This window comes from Microcaecilia unicolor, chromosome 2, assembly GCF_901765095.1.
Source record: "Microcaecilia unicolor chromosome 2, aMicUni1.1, whole genome shotgun sequence".
Classification (NCBI taxonomy): Eukaryota; Metazoa; Chordata; class Amphibia; order Gymnophiona; family Siphonopidae; genus Microcaecilia; species Microcaecilia unicolor.
Window position 1 is genome coordinate 575,041,517 of NC_044032.1, and position 27,649 is coordinate 575,069,165.

General features: G+C 45.7%; 1 protein-coding gene across 5 annotated transcripts in view; it reads right to left on the reverse strand.

Moving 5' to 3' along the window:
* Positions 1-23,264: 23,264 nt before the first annotated feature.
* IRF2 (interferon regulatory factor 2) overlaps positions 23,265-27,649 on the reverse strand; it is a 160,479-nt gene continuing 156,094 nt past the window's right edge. For all 5 annotated transcript variants that reach the window (XM_030191506.1, XM_030191502.1, XM_030191503.1 and 2 more), the window contains one exon: positions 23,265-24,085. In XM_030191506.1, the coding sequence (XP_030047366.1) occupies positions 23,708-24,085 (378 nt within the window). In that variant the 3' untranslated portion in view covers positions 23,265-23,707. The remainder of the gene's footprint in view (positions 24,086-27,649) is intronic.

A 27,649-nucleotide genomic window follows, 5' to 3' on the forward strand; every position in this document is an offset into this window, starting at 1 on the left:
TTGATTTGGAGCATCTACCTGGTCTGTAGGGGCCAGATCTCTTACTGGTTGGTGGGGGATCAAATACTTATTTCCCTCTGCAGAATGCAAATAAATTCATATACTTTCCACAATGTGATTTTCCGGATTTAATTTGTGATGTGCTATCTCTCACTGTTACCAATAACCTACCCTTCAATTATGGGCTGCTCATGTCTTTGTCAGTGGGCAAACTTACAAAATCAGCAAGGGATCAAATACTTATTTCCCCCACTGTATATGGTAAAAGCTCGAACACAGTCAAGAGTGTGTAACAATCTGTCATGATCTGAGTTGTGAGGAGGGGGATGAAATGCAGGCAGTACAATGGTCTGATTAAAGTGGAAGGGCGACACAACCTTAGGTAAAAAGTTTGGGTGTATCCTTAACAAAACCTTATCATGTAGGACTTGTAGGTATGGAGAATAATGCACCAATGCTTGAATCTCCTCTATCCTCCAGGCAGAGGTTATGGCAATCAGAAATAAAATCTTCCATGAGAGATATTTAAAATCCGCAGTCTGCAATGGCTCAAATGGTGAACTCATGAGATTATGTAAAATAAGATTGAGATCCCATGCAGTTACTGGAGTCTTTATTGGAGACCTAGAATGTAGTAAGCCCTTCATAAATCTTTTGGTTCCTGGATGACGAATAAGAGTGGTCTCGTCAACTGGATCATGTAACACAGATAAGGCCACTAAATGCACCTTGACCGATGGAAATGATAAACCTGCATCGGAAAGATGCAATAAATAGTCAAGAATAGTAGAAATAGATCAGCTATATGGATGGTGAAAATTCCTTGTGCACCATAGCTCAAAATGGTGCCATTTAGAAGCATATGAACGTGTGGTCGATTCTTTACGTGCTGCCTGAAGGATTTGTAGGACTTGTGACAAAAATAGTTTAGAGTTGGTCACATTTTTTGAATGAGCCATGCTGTAAGTTTCAGGGATTGAAGGTTTTGATGATGAAGTGTGCCCTTGTTCTGAGTAATTAGATCTGGCAGTATGGATAAAGAGACAGAAGTATTGGAAACCACAACTGTCTTGGCCAGTGAGGAGCAATCAGGATCATGCGAGCTGAGTCTGTGATCACTTTATGCAACTTCGCAATGACAGGAATGGGAGGATAGGCATATATCAGTCCCTGGTCCCATTTGATGACGAATGCACCGGATGCTACCCTGGTGCGACTGGGCCACTTTGAGCAATATCTTTGGCACTTTCTGTTCAGAGGGGACGCAAATAGGTCTATTACAGGGCATCCCCACTTCTGGAATAGCTGTTGAGTAACTATGGTCTTCAAAGACCATTTGTGCGGCTTTAATTTGCGGCTGAGTGAATCTGCTACGCAATTTAAATGGCCTGGGAGATAAGTGGCTGTTATAGCTGATCCCATCTTTAGAACAAAATCCCAGAGTTGGATCGCTTCTTGACATAAGGTACGGGATCCGATTCCCCCTTGTTTGTTGACATAATACATTGCCACTTGATTGTCTGGATCTGAATATTTTGTCTGTGAAGGAGGTGAGCAAATGCTAGCACTGACAGACGAATTGCTCTGAGCTCCAGAAGATTGATACTGCAGGTCTTCTCTTCCTGCGACCAGAGCCCTTGAGTTGATTGATTCTGACAATGCGCACCCCAGCCATTCTAGGAGGCATCTGTTGCCACTAGTATTGTCGACTTTGGAGTTTGAAAAGGTGCTCCCTCTGTGAGGTGAGGTAGATGCGTCCACCATGTTAATTGGAGTTTGATGTACTGTTGCAGTGTTATATTGGTGGATAGCGGTTGGTGATATTGAGACCAATGATCTCTTAAAAAGCACTGAAGAGGACACATTCTTAACCGTGCTTGTGGTATAACATGGACAATCGCAGCCATGTGACCCAACAATACTAAGAGAGTTCTGGCTGTCATTATTTGAGTGTCTAACAAGTTCTGTACCAGTTGAATAAGAGTCTGTATTCTGGATGAAGGTAGTCGTGCCAAGGCAATGGGTGTGATGAGACACACTCCTATGAATTCCAAACTCTGTGTCGGTTGCAAAAGTGACTTTTTGTAATTTATTAGAAACCTGAGGGAAGTTAGGAGGGTGATTGTCTTGTGCAATGTCTAGAGAATGATCTGCTGAGTGGGAATGATCTGCTGAGTGGGACCTACAATGAGCCAGTCGTCCAGGTAAGGAAAAAATAATGCAAACCTGTTGACGAAGATAGGCTATGACCACAATTACACACTTGGTAAAGACTCTGGGTGCTGAAGTGAGGCCGAGCAGGAGAACCCTGTATTGATAATGAATGCTTCGTAGTGTGAATCGAAGGTACCAACGTGAGCTTGGGTGTATGGGGATCTGTAGATATGTGTCTCTGAGGTCCAACGACGCTAGCCAAGCATCCTTCTGCAGAAATGGAAGGATGCTTGCTGGAGTACACATGCGGAATTGTTCCTTTCTGATAAATTTGTTGAGGAGTCTGAGATCTAGGATGGCTCAAAATCATCATAGTTTCTTTGGCATTAGGAAATACTTGGAATAAAATCCACTCCCCATTTGCTCTTGTGGTACTAGCTCTATAGCTTGAGCCTGAAGCAATCTGTGTACTTCTGCTTGTAGGAGAAGAGCTTGTGAATCTAGTGTTTCAGATTGTATCGGAGAATTGGATAGTGAATAATGGAGAAAATTGATTTGATACCCATTTTGTATCACTTGCAGCACCCATGAATCTGTTGTTACAGTTTTCCACACATTGCTGAAAACAGACAAACGCCCTCCTACTGGAAGACTTAGGTGATCTTGTTTGTCAAAAACTGGGATTTGTCTTCTGTTGTTGGATGGTACTACTGCGCACCTGTTTCTTGTCACGAGGAAATTTAGATGGGACATATTGTCGTTGTCTATGTTGTTTATTAAAATAGGCAGGTTTCTGAGATGAGTAAGGTCTCCTTCCCTGAAAATGTGATTTAGATTGATAATATGGAAGACGCATATATACAGCCCTTGAGCTTTTTGAGTGATCATCTTCCAAAGTATCCAGTGTCATGAACTCATCTTTGACTGATGTAATCATCTCTGCCACTTTGGGACCAAACAGGCTATCTCCTACGCAAGGGAGGTCTGCTACCTTTTCAAATAAATCATCAGCTAGAACTGAAGAACGTAGCCAAGCCTTACGTCTTGTGGAGATGGCAATTGCTGAACCTCGTACTGCTGTTTCATAATTGTCAAATGCTGCACGAATCATAAACTGGGAACAAAGTTCTAAACCTTGCATTATAGATGGCAGCGAAGCAAGAGAGGTTGGATCTGACATTTCCTGTAACTTAGCAATCTTATCCATCACTGTATAAGTATTGAACATAGTGGAAGGAATGTACTGCTATCCTGGCCTGCAGCATTGTATTCTGATAGGATTTCTTTCCCAGAAGATCCATACACTTTAGATCTTTATTAAGTGGATGAGACGTGCTCTCTTTCCCTGTCTTATGTTTTCTCATGGCTGATTTCACTACCACAGACTGGTGTGGGAGTTGGTGGAGTCCATGACCTAAAAGAGATTGGACTCTGTTATCTAATAGTTGATTTGTAGCTCGAACAGTAAATGGGTTAGACCAAATCTGTTTATGATGCTCCTGCAATACGTTGTCAATTGGGAGAACTACTGTCTCCTTGTCATTAGAGAGATATTTTAAAACGGACCTCTTCTCCGGCTCTGTAGATGCCGAGTGAGAGGTGTGTGGTAACTGAAGTGCCTTGACCATTCTGAGCAGAAATTGAGGATATGCACAATCCTCCTTTGTAGATTCCTTGTGAGAAACATCAGCATTTAAATCTGTAAGGCAAGACTTTTTCCCTATGGAACTAGGTGAGTTAGGAGAAGAGACTCTGGAGCAGGATCTAGCATCTTGTCTGGATTGTGATTCCACTATTGGAGAAGTGGAAGGAGAGACTGACCATGGTCTCTTTCTAGATGGAGTGGTGCAATGGGATCTGAGAGAAGTCTGCTGATTAGTAGAGGACTGTCCCTCATTAAGAGACATTGAAGTAACTGGTGCAGCTGTCATATGCTGTTTCAAGAACTGAGCCATTAATTGGAAAAAATCTGAAGAGACTGAATTCTGAGCTGAAACTGAAGGCACAGGAACTGCTTGAAGAGAAGAAGAGCTAGTATTCAAAGGTGGAGCAGTAACCAAAGTCAAGCGTCTCGATCTCCAGTAACTGCTGCAAGAGGATCAGCATCCACGGCATCGATTACTCTTATGAAGACTCTTATGCCGTCTTTTGTTCTGTAAAAAAGATGCACTGCTTCTAGAGACTGAAGAACAGTGACGTCTCTTTCTTCCTCTAGGAAAAGGAGAACAGCTTTGAGAAGTAGATGAAGTCGACGATATTGAGCTGTTACTCAGCTAATGCTGGCTTGGTGCCGAGAGATTGCTTTGAGTCGACATCGCTGACTCCAACCGTCGAAGTGGAGCAGTGATGGAATCAGCTGACAGTTGTTGTGTTTCTTGCCGGTTACTCTGCTGGGTCCCTGCAGTACTATCGGAGCCCACAGAAGCATCAGATTTTGACTGTCGGGAATACCCTGATCCTGTCCCCTGGGCATAGCAACAGGGGGAAATACAGAATCTGCAGGCATATTAGAGAGAGAAACAGCTGATAGCTCTACCGGCTTGATTATATACTTAGTCTTTGCCTTCTTTTTAGTCGAAGCAGAAATGTCAGAGGCAGAGGTAGACCGGGAAAGATCCTTTAATTTTAAGAGTCAAATCATCAAAGATTTATCCGACATTTTTTTGACAGTCAGCACAATCTGCTGGTACATGCTGCTGTCCAAGACAGCGGAGACATTGAGTATGCGGGTCTGTGACTGACATCTTTTTAGAACAAAAAGAACAGTTTTTAAAACCCGGTTTCTGTGACATCTCTGAAGAAGGCTGTCAAAATAAAGAAAATAAGAAATACTGACTAAATAAATTTTATGACTAGAACAAAATAAAACTGATTTGACCGGGGGGGGCGGGTGTCCACTACTTATACTATTGTAGGGGCGGGAATACTTGCACAATCGCAGAGAGCTCTTAGAGTTTTCTGTGCTATTGAAAGCCCGGGTCGGTAACGTCACCCAGACGTCACTTCAGCTGTGTGGCTAGATGATCACACTGTCTATGAAGAAAAATTGATTACAACACTACAGACACTTCCTATTATCTGTGTGCCAAATAAAGAAAGATGTCAGTCCTCTGTAACAGCTTTAATCATAAACATGCACCATCTGCTGGCCAAACAGGATAAATACACCTCAGAACATAATGCAGGAACATATTCAATACATTTTATATGCTTGAAACACACTGTTTCTTCACAGTGGTGGATGCGTAGAATGGCCTCCCGGTGGAGGTCGTGGAGATGAGGACTGTGTCGGAATTTAAGAAAGCGTGAGACAGGCATGTGGGATCCCTTAGGAAAAGGAGGAGCTAGTGGTTAATGAGGAAGGGCAAACTTGATGGGCCATTTGTCCCTTATCTACCGTCATGTTTCTATGTTCCTATGCTTTGTTTTGTGTGTACGGGGATGACAGCTGCACAGGGGAGTGGAAACGTTTTGACGTCACTTTGTCTCCTGTTTTATCTAACCTGCTTGGGTACAAGGCTATCTTGCCCATTATATGGATTGAAGGCAGTAGGCAGAGTCACTGGTTCACCCAAAAAAATTTAAAACACTGTTGAAAGCAATAGTAAAAGATTATTAGAAATAATGGACTGCCTATGCATGGTCCATCTGTAAACAGTCAAAAGCTGTTCCAGTTGGATAGGTAGTGCCTTAAAAGATGGAGGACAAAAGAAATTTTTTTACAGCTTTTTAATTTAGTTGAAAGGTTTCCTATATCCTGTATAATAATTTGCACCTCCAACGTTCTACGTCTGGATGCCTGGGTTCGTAACATCCATTCCCACTCATTGCCCCGCCCTCGCGTCAAAACTTGATGACATCAGAGAGCGGAACAATGAGAGGGAAGGTAACGCTAGAGGCGAGATGATGTCAGGAGGAGAGAATCGTGGGCCATCGAGAGGAGGGGGGAGGGCAGGGCAGAGGAGAATTGATGGACATCAATGTGATGGGAGGACAGTCATAGGTGTCCCGTATAAGAGGCTTGGGGAGACTAAGCCTCCCCAGCCCAACCGTGACTTTCCCCTGGCTGCTGCCCCTCCCCAAACACAGGGCTGCCTGGCGCAGCAGTGCTGCAGCCAGGCAGCTCTCGGACAGTCCCTCTGCTCCTTCCCGCCCTCAGATCCCCAATCAACAGCCCTGTTCTCCGTTCCTCCCCCCTTGTGCGTGTTTAACCCTTTTACTTTTAGGCGCAGCGACGGCAGTGAAGAGGACAACACATCGGGCTCGCCTCCAGCTTCTCCCTTCCCTCACACAGTGTCCCGCCTTCTGCGATGATGCATTTCCTTTTTCTGTGAGGGCGGGACACTGTGTGAGGGAAGGGAGAAGCTGTGTTGTCCTCTTCACTGCCGTCGCTGCGCCTGAATGTAAAAGAGTTAAACGCTTGAGGGGGGGGAAGGAACGGAGAGGAGGGCTGTCAGGGAGCTGAGGGAGGGCAGGGAGAATTGCTGGACATGGATGGGAGGGCAGGGGGAGAGAAGAGATGGCTGGAATTGGAGAGGAGGGCAGGGGGAGAAGAGAACGCTGGAGAGGAGGGGAGGGCAGGGGGAGAGAAGAGATCGCTGGACAGGAGAGGAGGGCAGGGGAGAGAGGAGAATTGCTGGACGTGGATGGATGGAGGGGAGGGCAGGGGAGAGAGAAGAATTGCTGGATATGGATGGATGGAGGAGAGGGCAGGGGAGAATGGAGAGTTGCTGGACATGGATGGATGAATGGAAGGGGCAGGGGAGAGAGGAGAATTGCTGGACATGGATGGATAGAGGGGGCAGGGGAGAGAGCAAATTTGCTGGATGTGGATGGACGGAGGAGAGGGCAGGGGAGAATGGAGAGTTGCTGGACATGGGTGGATGGAGGAGAGGGCAGGGGAGAATGGAGAGTTCCTGGACATGGATGGATGAATGGAAGGGGCAGGGGAGAGAGGAAATTTGCTGGATATGGGTGAATGGAGGAGAGGGCAGGGGAGAATGGAGAGTTGCTGGACATGGATGGATGGAGGGGAGGGAAGTCAGGAAGGAGATGCACATGGATGGAGGGGAGGGAAGAGAGGAGAAATTCTGGACATGGATGGAGTCTGTTTATCTTTTAAAAAATACTATAAATAAAAATCATTAAAAAAAAAGAAAGATTCAAACAAAAAAAAAAACATAGATAAAACAATCCGTAACTCATACCCCTGGAGCATATTACTCATTATACACCCTTCCCAATTATTACTTATCATGACAGAACATTTCTCCTAACGGTTCCCTTAAAAACATAATCGCCATTACATGATAACCTTGCTAGTGCCCTTTCATTTGTGTGAGAAACGGGCCTTTTTTACTAGTGTAAATATAAATATCATTAAATCAGAACTGAATGCCATTAAAACAGCTTAAAAATTATTGTAGCTAGTGGAAACAACACTAATAAAGGCTGTATTTTGTGCTCATTTTTCTACACTGTTCTATACAATATAGTAATACATGGCCAAATTTCAGTGAGGATATCCTGTTTACTGATGGATTCATCTTAACTGTTGTTGTAATCTGCCTTGGGAAGCCTGGTGTTATAAAGATTGGAAGTAAAATTAAGCTCTCATTTCATTGGGGCACATGACATGGAATCACATCGTCACCTTGTCTGTTTTGTATAAGTTTACATTTTAGATACACAAACGGATTCTGTTTTGAGCATGTTTCAGGGACAAGGGTTTTATAAGTCAAAATAATAAAAATAAATATTTTGGGCCCTGTTTACTAAGCCGCGCTGTAGGCGAGCTAACATTTTAGCGCACACTAAAAGTCTTGGAGCAGCAGAGGCTTTTGTCTCCCTATTGCACACAGTTATTTCAGCAGGATATCAAGTTTGCCCTTCAATAACCAGCCAAAGTACAAATTCTGCATGATAACAAATCGCTGACCTTGGCCGACCTGGTAGCGCTTCAGTCGGTTTTGGACAGCTATCCCACATTGGAGTGAGACTGCCCTAATATGGGGCAATAGTTTTCCTTTTTCTTTCCTTTCTATGGATCCCCATTAGTTTCCTTCAATGTGGGGAGTTTGACTGCTGTGGCTTTGTATCGGATTTTATGTTGTATTGTCTGGGAGGTGGATGTTGTTTCAGTGCACAGGGGCATGATGTCAATGCTGCTGTAGTTCTCTGCAGCCCTACTGTTGCTTTGGGGGTTTGTTTTTTTCTGGACTCCTGTCCTTGCTGTGCTCCGCTGTTTCGGGCAGGCCTTAGCCACCCTAGCACAGAAGACTAAGTGGTGAACTGGCTTCTTTGTCAGGTGACTGCGAACGTACATTAGTATCTTTGCCAACGGTCTCTCTTGCTGGACTGCAACCTGCTTCTTTTTTTTGTTCTAGCCAGAGTTTGGCTGTGCTTTCTGACTTTAATGTGCAGAGGACAATGTAGTTTCAATTGCTTAGTATGTTTCTTTGGAGGGGAGGGGCAGTTTTTGGGTCTGTATAAATTTGGGCTGGTGGTGGTGATACAGGTTTGTGTATGTATGATATTTTGTGTGATTGGATTCTGGGATGCATGAAGATGTTAAGATATGGGGGATTGGGGATGAAGGGGAGGTGCTCTTCTAGCATAGTATCTGGGGATATGACAGATAAAAGGGATGACAGTAGGAGAGATAGTGTTAAGTAGATGAGTGGGAATAGGATCAGAGGAACAGGTAGGTAGTTTCGAGGAGGAAAGAAGATGTGTAGTTTCCTCTTCGGTGATTTCAGAAAAGGAAGAAAAGGAGGCAGGGGTTGGAGGGTTGAGAGAATGGACTAAGGGAAGGAGAGGTGGAGCAGACCTGGTTGAGAATTCAAGTTTAATCTTGTGAACCTTATCATGAAACTACTCAGCCAGAGTCTGGGGGGGAAAGTGAAGGGGGTGTTGGAGGTGAAGGCACTTTGAGGAGAGAGTTCAGTGTGGCAAAGGGACGTCGAGGGTTTGAGCCAAGAGAATTTGTCAACTGGATGTAATAGTCCTGTTTGGCAAGTAAAAGAGCAGACTGGAAGGAGGTCAGCAAGAATTTGAAATGTATGAAGTCAGCATGGGCACGGGATTTCAGCCAAAGGTGTTCGGCAGAGCGGGCACAGGAACGTAGGTAGCGGATTCTAGAGGTCAGCCAAGGCTGGGGTTTGGTACGTTTTACAGAACGGGGAATGGGAGGAGCGAGAGTATCCAGAGCAGAGGAGAGAATAGTATTATAGGAAGAGACAGCCTCATTGACAGACTTGGATAACATTGTGGTAGAGAAGAGATTTGAAACACTGATGGACAGAGTAGAAGGGTCAATAGCCTGAAGATTCCTAAATGTTTTGGTTAAGATTGGACGGGACTGGGGAGGAGGGTGTTTAAGTGTGAAAGTTATCAGATGATGGTCAGAGAGGGGAAGAGTTGAGGCACAGAAACTGGAGAGTGAGCAGTTTGAGAAGAGGATAAGATCAAGACAATGGCCATTCTGGTGAGTGGGGGCAGTGGAGCACAGTTGAAGATTGAAAGAGGATGTTAAAGCAAGAAACTGAGAGGCATAAGAGTCAGAGGGATCATTAGCATGAATATTAAAATCCTCAAGAATGAGGGAAGGAGATTAAGGTTCAAGAAAGAAGGAAAGCCAGGCATCAAAGTCAGTGAGAAAGGAAGAAAGGGACTTATCAGGGGGTCGATAAATGACTGCTACTCGGAGAGGCAGAGGAGCAAATAGACGGATGGAGTGGACTTCGAATGAAGAAAAACAGTGAGACTGAGGTAGAAGAAGAGGTTGAAATCTACAAGAGGGTGAGAATAGTAGCCCGACACCACCTCCGCGGCCAACCGGGCGAGGAGTATGGGAGAAAAGATAACCTCCATGGCATAGGGCCGCGACTGAAGCAGAGTCTTCAGGGTAAAGCCAAGTTTCAGTTAGGGCAAGCAGATGGAGAGTACGAGAGATAAAGAGGTCATGGATGTAGGAAAGTTTGTTACAGACAGAGCGGGCATTCCACAGAGCGCAAGAGAAAGGCAGGGAAGAAGGGGGAGGAGAGAAACAGAAATTAGATTGGAGATATCACGGTGTGACCTGCACAAATAGGATGAGAGCTGATGTGGAGGACCAGGATTGGGATTAATGTCCCCAGCGGAGAGCAGGAGAAGGAGCAAGAGAGTACAGAGAAGAGTGGGAGAGGTATGACGACAGCGACGAAGGCGAGATATACTCAGATAGAAAGAAGATGGATGAATGGAAGGAAGGAAATGTTGAAGGTTGAGAGCTGAGAAAAAGGAAGAGGAAAAAAGATGGTGAGATGATGAATACAGAGGGTGGACAATGTGTTCCTGCAGTGTACAGTGGTTTCAGATGGAGAAACAGATTAGGAAGGGACAGTATCAAGAAGAGAAAGTGTACTGGAGCCATAAGTAGTAACTGGAAGAAAAATAAATGTAAAGAGAAAAATGCAGACAGTGCGCAGCACCTAGAGCGGAGGCCCTAAGTTGGTCGGAGAGGACCTGGGAGTCACCCCGGAGAAGGCTGTAAAGGATATGCAGATGAGCTGCAAGTCCTCCACAGCACCTGAAAGGCAGCCGATGGTAGAGCTGGGCACTTCTTAGCCAAGGAAAGGCTTACCAGGGGTTAGGCCGAAGCCAGCATTCCTCCCCCTGAGGGTCGCATGATTTATAAACAATCTGAAAATGGGAACAAATGAAGTGATCAAATTTGCAGATGACACAAAATGATTTAGTTATTAAATCACAAGAAGATTGTGTGAAATTGTAGACCGTGCAAAGCTGGGAAAGCTAGGTATCCAAATGGCAGGTACAATTTAATATAGACAACTACAAAGTTATGCACATAGGGAAGAACAACCCAAACTATATAGCTACACGATGCAAAGTTCCATATTAACAGTTACCACCTAGGAAACTGATCTAGGCATTATTGTGGACAACATGTTGAAATCTGCTCAGTGTGTGAAGGTTGGTCAAGAAAGCAAACAGAATGTTAAGAAGTCCTCTTGCTTCATGGTTCAGCTGCACCTTTAATATTGTTGCAATTCTGGTCACCACATCTCAAAAAAGATATAGCAGAATTATAAAAGGTACAGAGAAAGACAGCTAAAATGATAAAGGTGTAGTCCCGCCTGGGAGGTCGGACAGAGCCAGTCAGAAGGGTTCTGTCTATAACCAGGTTCTGATTGGCCGGCTATGTCTACGGGGGCTGGGCGGTTGAATGCTGACAGTACTTAAGGAGCGGGCCAGAGATAGGACATTGCTTCAGGTTCTGTTTCCCGAGGCCAGTCTCCGCTTGTTCCTGTGCTCAGTTGGTTTCCTTGTGCTTCTGGTTTTGACTTTTGGGACTGTTCCTGGTTACTCTGCTAGCTGCCTGCCTTGACATTTTGCCTGATTCTGACTACGCTGTTAGCTGCCTGCCCTGAACTGTTGCCTGTTCTTGGACGTCTCCACTTCCTTCTGCCCTCTTCTCTCCTGGTTCCAGTCTGGGTCAGTTCATCAACCCCGCGGTTCCAGAAGTCCCGTTGACCGCCTGCAGCTGGGGCTCAACCCTTGGTGAACGGCGGTCGCCGCGGGGTGAAGACTTGGGGTTGCACGGCTGTCCTTTGAGGTCCTTCGGGGCCTTGCGGGACTTAAGGGCTCACCTTCCTTGTGGACAAGACAAAAGGTGACAGGCTTATTTTCGAAAGAGAAAGATGCCCATATTTCGACCCAAATCGGGAGATGGGCGCCTTTCTCTCATGGGCGCCCAAATCGGTATAATCGAAAGCCAATGTTGAGCGCCTCCAACTGCAGTCTGTCGCAGGAACAGACAAAGTTGATGGGGGCGTGGTGAAGGCGGGACTGGGGCGTGTTTATCGGCTGAGGAGAGATGGGCGCGCTCAGCCGATAATGGAAAAAAGAAGGGCGCCAGAAGCGAGAATTTGGGTCAATTTTTCTGGACCCTTTTTTTTTTTTACGAACAAGTCCCCAAAAAGTGACCCAACTGCCCATATGACCACCGGAGGGAATCGGGGATGATCTCCCCTGACTCTCCCAGTGGTCACTAACCCCGCCCACAAAAAAAAAAGAACTTTAAAAACTTTTTTTCCAGCCTATATGCCAGCCTCAAATATCATACCCAGCTCCATCACAGCAGTATGCAGGTCCCTGGAGCAGTTGTTAGTGGGTGCAGTGGACTTCAGGCAGGTGGACCCAGGCCCATCCCCCCTACCTGTTACACTTGTGCTGGTAAATGGGAGCCCTCCAAACTGCCCCCAAAACCCACTGTACCCACATCTAGGTGCCCCCCTTCAGCCATAAGTGCTATGGTAATGGTGTAGAGTTGTGGGCAGTGGGATTTGTGGGGCTCAGCACCCAAGGTAAGGGAGCTATGGACTTGGGAGGTATTATAATTTTTTTTTAATTGTTACAAGTGCCCCCTAGGGTGCCCAGTTGGTCTCCTGGTATGTGAGGGGGACCAGTGCACTACGAATCCTGGCCCCTCCCGTGACCAAATGCCTTGGATTTGTTAGTTTTTGAGTTGGGCGCCTTCAGTTTCCATTATCGCTGAAAACCGATACCGCCCAGCTCAAATCCGCCCAAATGCGATGCATTTGCCCGGCACCAACCGTATTATCGAAACAAAAGATGGACTCCCATCTTTTTCGAAAATACAGTCTGTCCCGCCCCTTCACAGACCCGTCCTCGAAGATAAACGCCCATGGAGATGGGCGTTCGCATTTGATTATGCCCCTCTATGGATTACAAACTATACTTCCATAAATTACTTAATTTTGCATGATATCCAAACTACTCCAGGCATCTTCCCTTACATTCAAAATCTACCCTCACACTCCCAAGTCCAGCCCCTCCTTCATATCCTTCCCATGCCCATAAAACAAAACATATATAAAAAAATGTGCTACGTCTGCAGACTGAGAATGGCTATTAAGAATATATTTTCACAATCATCAGTGATTGGTTTATAATTTAAAAATCTGGGTAGTTCTGGATGTTTTAAAAGAAAGTCAAAGAAAAGTATTGCAACTGGGAGCATGTGTTGTTGGGTTTTTTTTTAAATTTCCCTGCAAGCGTGTAATTGTCTGTGCCAGAGCCGGTGGTTGGGAGGCAGGGATAGTGCTGGGCAGACTTATACAGTCTGTGCCAGAGCCGGTGGTGGGAGACGGGACTGGTGGTTGGGAAGCGGGGATAGTGCTGGGCAGACTTATATGGTCTGTGCCAGAGCCAGTGGTTGGGAGGCGGGGCTGGTGGTTGGGAGGAGGGGATAGTGCTGAGCAGACTTATACGGTCTGTGCCAGAGCCGATGGTGGGAGACAGGGATAGTGCTGAGCAGACTTATACGGTCTGTGCCAGAGCCGATGGTGGGAGACAGGGATAGTGCTGGGCAGACTTATACGGTCTGTGCCAGAGCCAGTGGTGGGAGACAGGGATAGTGCTGGGCAGACTTATACGGTCTGTGCCAGAGCCAGTGGTGGGAGGCAGGAATAATGCTGGGCAGACTTATACGGTCTATGCCAGAGCCGGTGGTGGGAGGTGGGGATAGTGCTGGGCAGACTTATACGGTCTGTGCCAGAGCCGATGGTGGGAGACAGGGATAGTGCTGGCCAGACTTATACGGTCTATGCCAGAGCCGGTGGTGGGAGGCGGGGATAGTGCTGGGCAGACTTATACAGTCTGTGCCCTGAAGAGCATAGGTACAAATCAAAGTAGGGTATACACAAAAAGTAGCACACATGAGTTGTCTTGTTGGGCAGACTGGATGGACCGTGCAGGTCTTTTTTCTGCTGTCATCAACTATGTTACTATGTAATTAAATACCATCCTTAGAAGCATATATTTTTTATATTTTCTCAATTGAGTTTTTGACTAGAAGACTCCATGTGGACTCTTGAAAATATCCCTTAAGTTTCCAATATGTCAATTGCCTGTGCCTTCATTTCAGGTTTGCAGGAACCTTCAACCTATCTGCATTAATGTTTTGGACTTGAGAATTTACCTTTTGGAAATTAAGAAGATTTACATATTTTCTTTATTTGTTATATAGTATGTATTCTCATTCTCTGTACAAGTGTATATACGTGGTTAAAGATTGAAAATTTGCATACATAGAAAAAACATACTTGAAATTAAAGCCATTTTGCCTCTTTTATTTTATTCTTTGATACAGAGATTGTCTGGTTGGAAGGTCTCCAAACCCTTCCCCCATAGCATGGAGGGAGAGAATTATGCTGAACAGATAAGCTCTGACTGCTATGGTACTTTTGCCTGCAATGTTAGCATAACGTTAATAATGCCACTGCTGCACATTCCACATAGCAAGCAATCTCTGTTTAAACAAGTTATTGCCAAAGGAGCTGTACTTAACGATGAACCACTTGTTTGTAGAAACACACACACACACAAAGCTTTTATTCAGGCTGTAATACTACCAACTCACCAGCTTCTTTCCTTTTGCTCCCACATTTTGGCTTTAATTGTAGGTATCATTTGTAATTCCTCCAGAGATAATTTTCAGCTGTCCTTAACATTTCTATAGGAAAGGAAAGTGCATCTCCTTCCGAAATATTTGCCTTTTGTTATCTTATGACCCGGATGTAAAATGCATTAGAACAATGCTCGTTCCATGTATCTGTACATTCTATCCTACACAACCAAGTGAAAAATACATTCCAGACATCTTTAGAAAATGAAGTAGATCCTGAGATGTGCATGTAACTTAATTGGTTAACAAGTCATTAACAAGCAATAATTGGACCTCTGTAGAAGGGTAAATGCCTTGGTTCCGAGTGTGTTAAATTGTGTCAATTGACAAGATAAATTTAGCCATTCCTGTTAAGTGTCCTTTGTTGGGTAGTGTGTTTCAAAGCCAAGAAAGCGTGAGAAGCAAGGAGCTGGCAAAGGAACTCTGGTACAAAGTTGTGAAAAGGCACACATCAGGGAATGGGTATAAAGAAAGTTGTAAATTACTTGAAAATCCCTCTGAGCACAGTCAGGCTGATTATTAAATATTAAGTTGATTGCACCAACAAATTCCTTGACTCGGGATGTGAGGGCCCCTTTTACCATGCTGCAGCAAAAGGGGGCCGGCGCTGGCTGCCGAGGCCCCCTTTTACCACAGCTGGAAATGGCCGGGCAGGCGGCAAATAAAGCACTTGCTGCATGGCCATTTCGGGGGGAGCCCTTACCGCCACCCACTGAGCTAGTGGCAAGGGTTTATTTATTTTTGTAGTGCCGGAAATGATGGTGCGCTAGGGGTAGGAAGTACCACCGGGTTGCTGTGGTAGCCCGATGGTACTTCCTGTACAGCGAGCGGTTACCGCCGCTTAGTAAAAGGAGCCCTGAGTTGAAGGTGTTTTACCTCTGAAAGTGAGAGGTTCTTATTGTTGTAGGGAGTGGTTTGCCGTAAGAGCAAAAGAAACAATTGTTGGCTTTTTAAGCTGAACTTCTGGCAATCTGGTTAATTACACCAGATGCAGGTTTTTGGAACCGAAAAGCTATACTATGGCTTGTGGGTGTCGAGTGTGAACACTTTTGTTTCAGTGTTGATCCTGTGATTCACAGATAAGTGATCACTATTTACTTCATTTTTATGTAAACAATTACTGCAATTTATATGATTAAAGTTTCAAAGCATTTTTTTGGAAAATACCTTTATTGAATCAGAGAATCACAAAAATGCATACAACAAAGTGCATCAAAAGCGCTCCAACAAAGCACATTACAAATCAGAACAGAATGCACAAAGGCAAAATTCAAACTTAACAAACTCGTCCCCATCTTTCTAGGTGCCAAAAACAGACATCAACTTCCCCCCCTCTCATTCATAGTTTCTTAATTTTATCCCCTCACCTCACCTCCCCTCCCACCACACGAACACTCAAAGAAGTAGGTCTCCCGCAGCAGTCTCTGATACATACAAACATATCTGCTCCAAATATCTCAGTACTGACGATGCCCCACTGAAACGGAAAACTTAAGAGAAGCAGCCAGCTTGCCATTTCCTGCATAAAACCATGCCAGGCAGCTATTGAGGAGGGAGCCTGGTCAGCCCAGGACTGTAAAATGCACTTTTTTGATAAGAAATGTCGTTAATAACACAAACTTACACTGCGCCTCCCCAAGGCCCTTCTGTGACAAGTGTGCCGCACTACCCATCAGCACTACCGAGTAAGACCAATCAAATGCACAAACTCAAAGAGGGGCATAATCGAACGGGGCACCCAAGTTTTCCTGAGGGCATCCTCGCATGACGTCCCCGAAAAGGGGCAGGGAAACCTGTATTATCAAAACAAGATGGGTGTCCATCTTTCGTTTCGATAATACGGTCAGGGACGCCCAAATCTCAACATATAGGTCGACATTAGAGATGGTTGACATAAATGTTCAGATGGTCGACCTTAGAGATGGTCGTCCCCGGTTTTTGGCGATAGTGGAAACCGAGGACGCCCATCTCAAAAATGACCAAATTAACTCATTTGGTCATGGGAGGAGCCAGCATTCGTAGTGCACTGGTCCCCCTGACGTGCCAGGACACCAACCGGGCACCCTAGAGGGCACTGCAGTGGACTGATGCACTAACTGAACGGAAAAAGCCCTTCCCTTACCGATCCCTTAGCGATTCGGAAAGGAACAGGCATGCATGAAGGAAATCGCATGCAAATGAGCTGCTCACTGTTAGCTCATTTGCACATGATTTCCTTCCTAAGGAGGGGAAGCCAGTGCAGAGCAGCCAAGCATTATGCATGGCTGCTCTGCGCATGCAAAAGACGGCTTCTAATACGAGAGAAGCTGTGTGTATAATAGCCGTCTACAACCTTAAATAAATTGCCATCTACAACCTTAGAAAAATACAAGTCCTGGTGAAAACGTCCAAGTGCTCATCAGGGACGTCTTTTTTTTTTTTAAGAGTATGGGTGAAGGACGTCCTTTGCTATGCCTCCGTCCCTGCGACGGGAGTTGAGGATGTCCAAAATGTGGATGTTTCTGTGAGAAGGACGTCCATGCCTTTGCTATGCCTCTGACACCCTTTATTTATTTGGATTTTTGATCACAATTAGCAGCAGTGGGATTTGAACCGGCCACCTCTGGATTGCAAGACCAGTGCTCCTCCACTCCTTTGAAATTTGGCCATCCCTGTTGGGGGGAGGCCTCTGCTGATATACACATACCTCCCCCCCCCCCGGGACCTGCATACTGCTGCGATGGACCTGAGTATAACATTTCTGGCTGGCAAAAAAGTTTTTAAAGTTGTTTTTTTTGGGGTGGGAGGTGGTTAGTGACCACTGGGGTAGTCAGGGGAGGTCATCCCCGATTCCCTCTGGTGGTCATCTGGTCAGTTCGGGCACCTTTTTGAGGCTTGGTCGTAAGAAATATGGACCAAGTAAAGTCGCCCAAGTGCTCGTCAGGGACGCCCTTCTTTTTTCCATTATCACTCAAGGACGCCCAACTGTTAGGCACGCCCCAGTCCCGCCTTCGCTACACCTCCGACACGCCCCGGAAACTTTGGTCATCCCCGCAACGGAAAGCTTTCGATTATGCCGATTTGGGCGACCCTGAGAGGACGCCCATCTCCCGATTTGTGTCGAAAGATGGGCGCCCTTCTCTTTCGTAAATAAGCCTGAAAGTGTCTTCAATGACTCTCAGTGCACCGACCCAGAATTCAGACAACGCCGGACATTCCATAAAGGAATGCAGGAAGGTGCCAATGCTTGCCTTGCATTTAACACACAAATCACTCTCCCACAACCCCATGGCCTTCCCCCTCTGCTTAGTAATGTGCAATCTATGTAGGACCCGGAACTGAATATCTTGCAATGCTGCATTAGGTGTCACTTTACTAACACATTCAAATACAGCCCCCCAGCTGAGCCTCTGAAACACATTCCACCACATCCTGGCTCCACTCTCCCGCTAATTTTTCCAAATAACGGGCCTTACTGGAATCCTGAATAAACTGGTATCACTGGGAAAGCCAGTTTGATTTGGATGGCAGGTTTAAAAAAAACAGGTCCGCAAGTTGGAAAACCACTGGCCTCCCACAGCGCCGCTCAAGGGTCAGAACATAGTCCCGCACCTGGAGATACGCAAAAAAATGAGGATTCGGGACACTCCATGCACGTCGGATTTAATCAAAAGATGGGAAGTCCTTGCCCCCCAACTGCCTCAGATGCCCCAAGTATCGACATCAACTCTCAGCCCAGCGCTTAAACACGGGGGAACCACAACCAGCAGGAACGTTGGGATTACCTACCAAGGTGGAAAAGGGGCTACCTCCTCCTCCAACTCGAGCTCGCCACAACTCCCACGCCTGCCTCAGAGCACCCAAATTAGGGTTTCCCTGCAAAACTGCCAAACCCCGTAGCTGTTGAAGACCGAGCACTGCAACAGGATGATAAGGGGCACTCCAGCTTTCCCAAAAGCCAGCTGGAGCGAAGAAATGGACTCCCGAATGGATCTCATGCACCCAACGCAGAAGCGCTGAAACATTATACATCCTCAGATCAGGAAGCCGAACCCTCCCCTGGGCCTTGCCAAAAGTTAACATAGTGAAGGATATCCTAGGTCTCTTAGCATGCCAAATAAAGGTGCTGATGATGCTTCGAAATAGATGATCCTCTGGCCCACGTACCCAGAGTGGAAGCATTTGCAAAGGATACAATATTTTAGGCAAGAGGACCATTTTAACTAATGCAACACGACCCAGAAAGTTTACAGGGAGGTCTTTCCAACAGTGACACAATTGTTTTATCCCGTCTAGCTTTTCCAAGACATTTTTCTTGTAGACCCAGGCTGAATCCGCCCCCAAGTATACCACAAGATACTTGAGACCTCCCCTGGCCCTGGACAGAGAGAAGCTCACACAAGGACTACTGATGGGTAACGCCTCCGACTTCCCAAAATTTATACTAAGGCCAGAGAATGCGCCAAACTGCTGTATGATGGCCATAACTTGCGGTAAGCCAGAGGACGCATTGTCTAGCACTAGGAGCATATCATCCGCAAACAAATTAATTCAATACTCCCTACCCCCCATGGACACCGCAGACAGGGCAGGTTCCTGACGAATCCGCGCTGCAAGAGGCTCCAAAGTCAGTATAAATAAAAGGGGGTATAGCGGGCAACCCTGCCTGGTTCCCCCATGCAATGAAAACTTCTCAGTCTGACTGTCATTGATAATAATCTGAGCTGAGGGGTTACTATAGAGTGCACGAATCTAGTCTAAAAATGTCCCTCGAATACCAAATCGCTGTAGCACCCAGAACAAATACTCCCAAATCACCTTATCGAAGACTTTTTCCGCATCCAGATTGGCCAAGATGGCATCCCCTGACTTATGACTCCCCTCTAGCAAAATACGGCTCACTTTCAGTATATTGGCGGAAGCATACCTTCCCGGGACAAACCTCACCTGATCTTTGTGGACTAGGAGGGGCAGAAACGAATTGAGTCTAGACGCCAGGGCCGCCGCCAGAATCTTAACATCCTCATTTAGCAATGAGATAAGCCTATAAGATCCCACAAGATCAACATCCTTTCCCGGCTTGGGGAGGACTGTAATATAAACATGATTCAGGGTGGGGCCCATAGTACAAGAGTCTTTCAAATCTTCACACATTGGGATAAAGGAAGGGATCACCACATCCTGCAAAATTTTGTTGAATTCAGTACCAAGACCATCTGGGCCTGGTGCCTTAGCCAACTTCAGCTGCCTAATGACTCTCTCTGCACCTCAATCCCTCGCAAAGGAGCATTGAGGAGCGCCAACTGATCTGGCATCACTGATGGAAGGTTCACTTTGGTAAAGAACTCCTCAAATCTTTCAACGGAAAAGGGGCTTTTACAATAGAGGTTGGTGTAGAACCGGATAAACTTCTGTATGTTTTCCCTGCATGTGTGATTGGTTCCTGCGGCATCCCTAATTTGGCCAGTGTAACTTTTTGCTGACCTCTGCTTCACTAAAGAAGTCAACAATTTACCAGTCTTATTGCCCCATTGGTGTAGATGATATTTGTAAAGCTTAATACTATAGAGAACCCTAGCGTCCAGCACCGCCTGAAGTTGTTTCTTAACGTCAAAGTAAACCTTGTGGGATATATCAGATGGGCTGTAAATAAAAGCCCTCCTAGCATCTCCCAATTGCTTCGAAAGATCACAAATCTTACTTTCCCTATCTCTATTCAAAGATGCAGTGCACGCTATGGTTTTACCTCGGAGCACCACTTTAGCTGCTTCCCAATAAACACAAGGCCCCACAGACTGAATGTCATTCTCAGCAACATAGTCCAACCACCCCTGGCGTAGATATTATGAAACTCCCGGTCTTGATAAAGAGCAGGGTTCATATTTCAATGCAACGTATCCGCCCTATCTCCCCACTCTAGCTCAACCCACACTGGGGAGTGGTCAGAAACATCGGGCGTCCCTATCCCTGCCTGCACCCCCTTTTATAAGCAATAAAAGAAAGATCTTCCTAAGGAACAGGAAATCTAAAGCAGTAACATACTTAGATGAACTTAGACACCCCTGTTTAAATAAACCAACGAGGAAGAAAAGAGACATAAAGTCCAACTTCTCCTTCAGGCTCACCGAAGCCCCAGGCCGAGGTCCAGGTTGCCAATCGATATCAGGCTCCTCAGCAGTAGTCAAAACTTGTAAGACACAAACCAGCCTCCCGCTCAGCACCTATGCAGCATTATAGAGCAAAGTCGCGCACCTCTGTCAATCATTGCAGCTTGTTCACAAAAGAGCCCAAATCTCCAGGTTCAGTAAAAAAAGATAGTTTTGTTGTCATGCACCACACGCACCTTCGCCGGCTACAATAGTGCAAATCTTATCCCTTTGTCAAAAAGGTGCTTACAATGCCGGCCCATCTGCCTCCTCTGATCAGCAACACGTGCCGAGTAATCTTGGAACAGCAGCAGCTTATGTCTGTTGTAGTCAATTGATTTCTTTCCTCTATATGCCTGTAGTACTCGATGTTTATCTGCATAGTTAAGTATTCTGGCCAGCACAGGTCTCGGACGCTGCTCCCCCTCGCACAAGGCCAGGTAAATTTGAAGAATTTGGGGTGGCTGGAGCGGAGCTTGGCTTAGAGATGTCTGCGCAGCTAAAGAGCATCACGTGACCCCAAAGCATTTTTTAATAGTAAAGTCTTTATGAGAGTTTTTGAAGCAAAGTGAGCAAGCCCACAGAACAGACAAATGATTGACAGCATTATGCTAGGCTTGGATTTGGAATAGCTGGCGCTATAAGAGATCCTACAGCCTGTAGGTATATCTCTGATATCTACACATTTTGTTCTACTCTCTTCTGTCTTATTCACTGATTTTTTTAGAGAGTTGTTTCTTCCCCCCTTTTTTCTGTTTGCACCAACAAAATCCTGCCTAATTAGGTCATCCTTTCAAACAGTTACTTCATTGGGACCCCGATATTTCTACTATTGCAGTCTCTCCATTGCCTAACAGTGGAATCATGATGCCAATTTATGATGCTGTCATGATTGTTTCAAGTATTTCAAGGCATCAGCCCTGATTATTTGAGGGAGCAACTAAAATGATATGTCCCAGGCAGAGCTTTGTTATTAAGCCAGAGAACTTTGCTTGTGATCTCTATTGACAGGCAGGTGGGGAAGGTGAAGATTTCTGAGAGATTATTTTGTGTTGCTGCTTGTGTGTGGTGGGAGATGTTTCTAGTTGACCTGAGGTTACAATCAAATCTGGGAGAATTCCGGAGGACTTTTCCCAGTATAAGTGTCTTAGGGGTCCTTTTACCAAGCTGTGAGAAAAAGGGCCCTACGGTAGCGGCAGGGCCCTTTTTATTGCAGCGGGCCATGCCCCCTTTTGAGTCATGTGCTATAAAATTTAGGTTTGCATTTTATAGAATTAGGTGCAGGGCAGATCAGCGCATAAACCCAAATGAGTTCCAATTAACACCAATTATTGTTAACAGCTCATTAGCTAATTAGTTTGTATGTAGATCTGGGATCCGTGTCCTTATTTGGACACCCACATTTTGGCAACTTATATAGAATCCAGAGGTTAACCTTCCATTGCCTCAGCTACAAATTGTGAGTCTTCCAAGGACAGGACAATATCTATTGTGTCTGAATGTAACTTACCTTGAACTACAATTGAAAACAATGCAATGAGCTAAATCCATATCCATTCACAGATAACTTTTTATGCTAAATTCTTACCTTTATTGGTTATAGGCAGATACCAGTGAGCAACACCTCGTGTCTGAACAGTATCCCTTGCAAACACAAACTACACAAAGAGAAGCCAAGACAAAACATAACTCTATATCATACTTATTTATTAATCCACAGGATACTCCGCGTGCTACAGGATAGCTCATAACAGTTGTTCCACCCTCTACAAAATTGAAAAAGAAAAATGTGCCACAAGGACATAGTAATTGATAATAAACTGGAAACTATCTTAAAATTATAAATTTGCTGTAGAAAAGATAGAAAACAATTATATTCACCTTAAATTTCATCTTGAATAAAATATCCCCCTGTATAAAAAATTTAAAAAAAAAAAAAAGCTTGCTCTGGGAAGGATTAGACTTGTGTCATTAATCTGGGAATTTGCATAATCTCTCACAATATTTTTTAAATTGTACCTCAGTATTCAAGCACAGCAGATTAGAAAACAAAAAGCAGTCTTAAAAATGTATAACATTCAAATAAGATGCAATTCTATATTACTCTACAACAAGAGTTCTCAACCCAGTCCTTGGGACATACCAGTCATGTTTTCAGGATATCCATAATGAAATGCATGAGACAGATTTGCATACAAGAGGTACTGCATGCAAATTTATCTCATGCATACTCATTGTGGATTTCCTGGAAACCTAACTGGCTGGGTGTGTCCTGAAGTCCGGGCTGAGAACCCCTGCTCTACATCATACTGTTGCAGATATGGCCTTTAAAAAAGGGAGAAGTCAAGCATGTGCCTTTTAGCAAGAGCAAGGCCTATATTTTTAAGTGCTATTTATAAGGTGCAGAAGCAGACTGCAACGTTGCTAATACTGCACTATATACATATTCACAATAGATATTCTTATCTTTATTTGTACTCTATTTATTTTATTTCATTGAGTAAAAAAAAAAAAAAAGATCAAACAATTCCAGCTAGTTCACATTTTCCTTTCTTCCATTCCAAGGCTTTTTTAGTGCTGTCGCAGTCCTGATTCACATAAGTAAAGCCTCTGCTGCCACCACCGGCACTAGGTCCTTTGACAGCACCAGAACGTGAATGAAAAGTGTGCATGATGCTCTTCTCATCTTCTGTAATAACCTCGGAGAGTCAACAGGGCTGCGGGTACTGAATGGCGGGAGTCCTGAGTTAACTCCACTGGACTGGAGATGGTCAGATCAGTGTTAATAGAGATCATGGATTTCCACCAACCCCGTCCCCTCCCCCTCCCCGACTGGCCAAACCAGCGTCAGAGACATATACTGTTTTCAACAGGACATAACAAAACAAGTAATCTGAGGAAAAGAACCAAAATGAACAAAATCAAGAATATCCTATCCTCAACAGCTCTTGACCCGTGGCTGAGTAACGTCCGATGTCTTCTTAATCACACTTGCTCGAGTTTCAGGGTCCTGCCTGCTGCTGCTGCTGCTGCTACTGCTGGAGGGCGCAGGGAAGAGAGAGGTAGTTTCAGTTAAGAGAGGCCACGAGCTGTTGTAAGGCACTGCACAGCTCTCTTCTTTAATAGTGACTTGATGGTCAGGCCATGAACTGTTGTAAGGCACTGGAGAGCTCTCTTCTTTAATAGTGACTTGGAGGTCGGGCTTGCTGGAGGTCACGAACGTTGCCATGCTGGGAAGCAAACAGGTACTCCTCTTAACCGATGTGCTCAGAAACTGTGCCCTCTCGGTGCTTTTCCCTTTCGATTTTGACTGTTCCTTAAAAACAGAAGAACACTTTAGAAGGACACCAGGAGAGACTAATGTCTACCTGTAAAATAAAATAACTACCTACCTAGCAGAGTATCCACAGCTGAGAAGTTTACTTGTGCCTGCTTTTCTAGTTCATTATCCTCTATTTTCCTTCCTTTTTCACATCTTACTTGTTAGGTTTTTTTTATTCTCAGTTACTGGCACCAGCAATACAGTTCTTTCTCTTTCCCCCTTTACTATCTTCACACAATATAAACAAGTATAAGGGGGCAATTCAGTATTACTGTGCACAAAAAGCTGGGAACTAAATGCTGCTCTATATAACAGCATCTGGGCACCCAGATGTCATTATAAGAGAGTATGTTGCCATTCATGTGTGTGAGCATGTACGCCTGGTTGATGACACACATAAATGCGTGCACCTAAATGTTGCATTTTAGTGTGTAACTTATAGTATTCTATAATTTACATGCATAAATGTGTGACCCACCCTTGCCCCGCCCACATATATGTCCCCTTGCAAATACACGTTATGTGTGTTGGGCGCAAAATTTGTAAATAGCACTTCGCATGCACAGAGCATACATGCACACGAATGTTACATTCATGTCGGTAAGTGCTAGTGTTCTATAATCTTTAGTGCGCAAATGGAGCTTACATTTAGGGGTCCTTTTACTAAGCCACACTAAAACGTAGCCGGCGCTGCAGTCAGCACATGGGTTTCCCGCATGCTGCGGACTGCAGCCACTTTTAGTGGGCAGTAAAATGGTCACATTCGGGGTTTTTTTGTAATGGCCATGGGCATTAAAACCAGGAGACCTTACCATCATCTATTTAGGAGGTAGTAAGGACTCCTGTGCTACTTCCACGCTAATCAGGTAGCAAGCGATAATATGCCTGCAGTACCTGATTAGTGCAGACACACCTCCCATGGCAAAATTTTTAAAAAATGTTTTAATGCTGCAGTAGCGCACACTGATGGCCAAACTATCGTGGGACACCTCAGTGCAGCCCACAGTAGGCCCATGTTAGGCCTACTGCACCTTAATAAAAGGGCCTCTTAGGCACCAAGATTATATAATTTAGGGGACAAAGGTTATATGATCATGACTGGCACCATATTAACAAACACACATGACGGAATAACGCAGAATAATTACTTACTCTTCACATACTCAGTGCTTTCTAATCTCCTCTAAATATTTATATTTTAAAAGATAGGTAGGAGGGGAAAAATGTGATGGAAAGGTTTAAAAATCTCCATATTACAAACACACAGGAGGCAGGCCACTTCAAATTAAGCCATTGTGTTTTCTTCCCTGCCTTTTACATTATGCAAAAAAGACCCCGCAAAGAGTTTCTGCACTAGAGAGTTGCAATGGGGACAGAGATTTCACCCATCCTACCATCCCCAATAGAATCTAACCCATAACTGCTAAGATCCATTCCATCCCCACCAGTATCCGCAGGAGTCAATGCTAGCATTTACTTGCTCAAAGCCCTCTGTTTCCTCCCAACCAGGGGCATAGCCAGACCTCTGCAGGAGGGGGGGGGGCCAGAGCCCGAGGTGGGGGGGCACTGTTTAGCCACCTCCCCCCTGCCGCTGCCCCCCCCCCCCCCGCTGCAACCGCAAACCCCCCTCCCGTCGCCGCCAGGTACCTTGTTTGCTGGCGGGGGTCCCCAACCCCGGCCAGCCAAAGAGTTTTCTTCAGCACCGGTCGACTCTGGCGCCTTCGCTGTGTGATGATCTGTTTTGAACTCCTGACATCCTGCACTGTGCACGTCCTCCTGTATGTAGCCCCGTGCAGGACATAACGCGTCAAAAACAGATTATCACACAACGAAGGCGCCGGAGTTGACCGGCACTGAAGAAGACTCTTCGGCTGGCGGGGGTTGGGGACCCCCGCCAGCAAACAAAGTACCTGATGCGGTGGGGGGGCGGTGGCGGGGGGCTGCTGGGGGGGGGGGTCAATTGTAGAGGGGGCCAGGGCTTAATCTGAGGGGGCCCATGCCCCCATATAGCTACGCCCCTAGTCCCAACCCCGACAGCTTTCCATGTTTTTTTTTTTGGATGGTATTCACTATTCAACTAATGAGCATTCCAAGCCTCAGTCTGGTATTCCAGCTGCCTCTCTGGGCATTCCAAGCCTCATTCTGGCGCTCTAACTGCTGCTTTCTGTACATTCCAAGTCTCATTCTGGTGCTCTAACTGCTGCTTTCTGTACATTCCAAGTCTCATTCTGGTGCTCCATTTGCCTCTCTCAGTACATTCAAAGCCTCATTCTGGTGCTTCAATTGACTCTCTCCAAGGAGGTGTGGAGGGGCATAATCGAACGGGGCGCCCAAGTTTTCCTGAGGACGTCCTTGCAGGACGTCCCAGCAAAGGGGCGGGGAAACCCGTATTATCGAAACAAGATGGGCGTCCATCTTTCGTTTTGATAATATGGTCAGGGACGCCCAAATCTCAACATTTAGGTCGTCCTTAGAGATGGTCCTCTCCGGTTTTCGGCGATAATGGAAACCGAGGACGCCCATCTCAGAAACGACCAAATAATCCAAGCCCTTCAGTCATGGGAGGAGCCAGCATTCGTAGTGCACTGGTCCCCCTCACATGCCAGGACACTAACCGGGCACCCTAGGGGGCATTGCAGTGGACTTCAGAAATTGCTCCCAGGTGCATAGCTCCCTTACCTTGGGTGCTGAGCCCCCCAAAACCCACTCCCCACAACTATACAACACTACCATAGCCCTAAGGGGTGAAGGGGGGCACCTACATGTGGGTACAGTGGGTTTGTGGTGGGTTTTGAAGGGCTCACATTTACCACCACAAGTGTAACAGGTAGGTGGGGGGGGGGGTGATTAGCCTGGGTCCGCCTTCCTGAAGTGCACTGCACCCACTAAAACTGCTCCAGAGATCTGCATACTGCTGTCAGGGAGCTGGGTATGACATTTGAGGCTGGCAAAAATATTTAAAAAGGTTTTTTTAGGGTGGGAGGGGGTTAGTGACCACTGGGGGAGTAAGGGGAGGTCATCCCCGATTCCCTCCGGTGGTCATCTGGTCAGTTCAGGCACCTTTTTGAGGCTTGGTCGCAAGAAAAAATGGACCAAGTAAAGTCGGCCAAGTGATCGTCAGGGATGCCCTTCTTTTTTCCATTATCGGCCGAGGACGCCCATGTGTTAAGCATGCCCCAGACCCGCCTTCGTTATGCTTCCGACACGTCCCTGGGAACTTTGGTCTTCCCCGCGACAGAAGGCAGTTGAGGACGCCCAAAATCTGCTTTCGATTATGCCGATTTGGGCAACCCTGGGAGAAGGACGCCCATCTCCTGTTAATAAGACAGGAGATGGCATGAGCCTATCTGGCCCACTATGTGGGCTGAAGCTTGCTGCCATATTGAGTGACCCAAAACATTTGCAGACGCTATTGAAAAACAATAGCAAACTTGTGAGGTTCATATTGTTTTATTAAACCTCCTTGGTTTTGCATTCTTTCTGTTAGGAGAGGAGTTGGTGGGGGGTTCAGGGAGTTTTCAAAGGGTTTGTTTTGGGTCACCAATATGGTGGCTGATG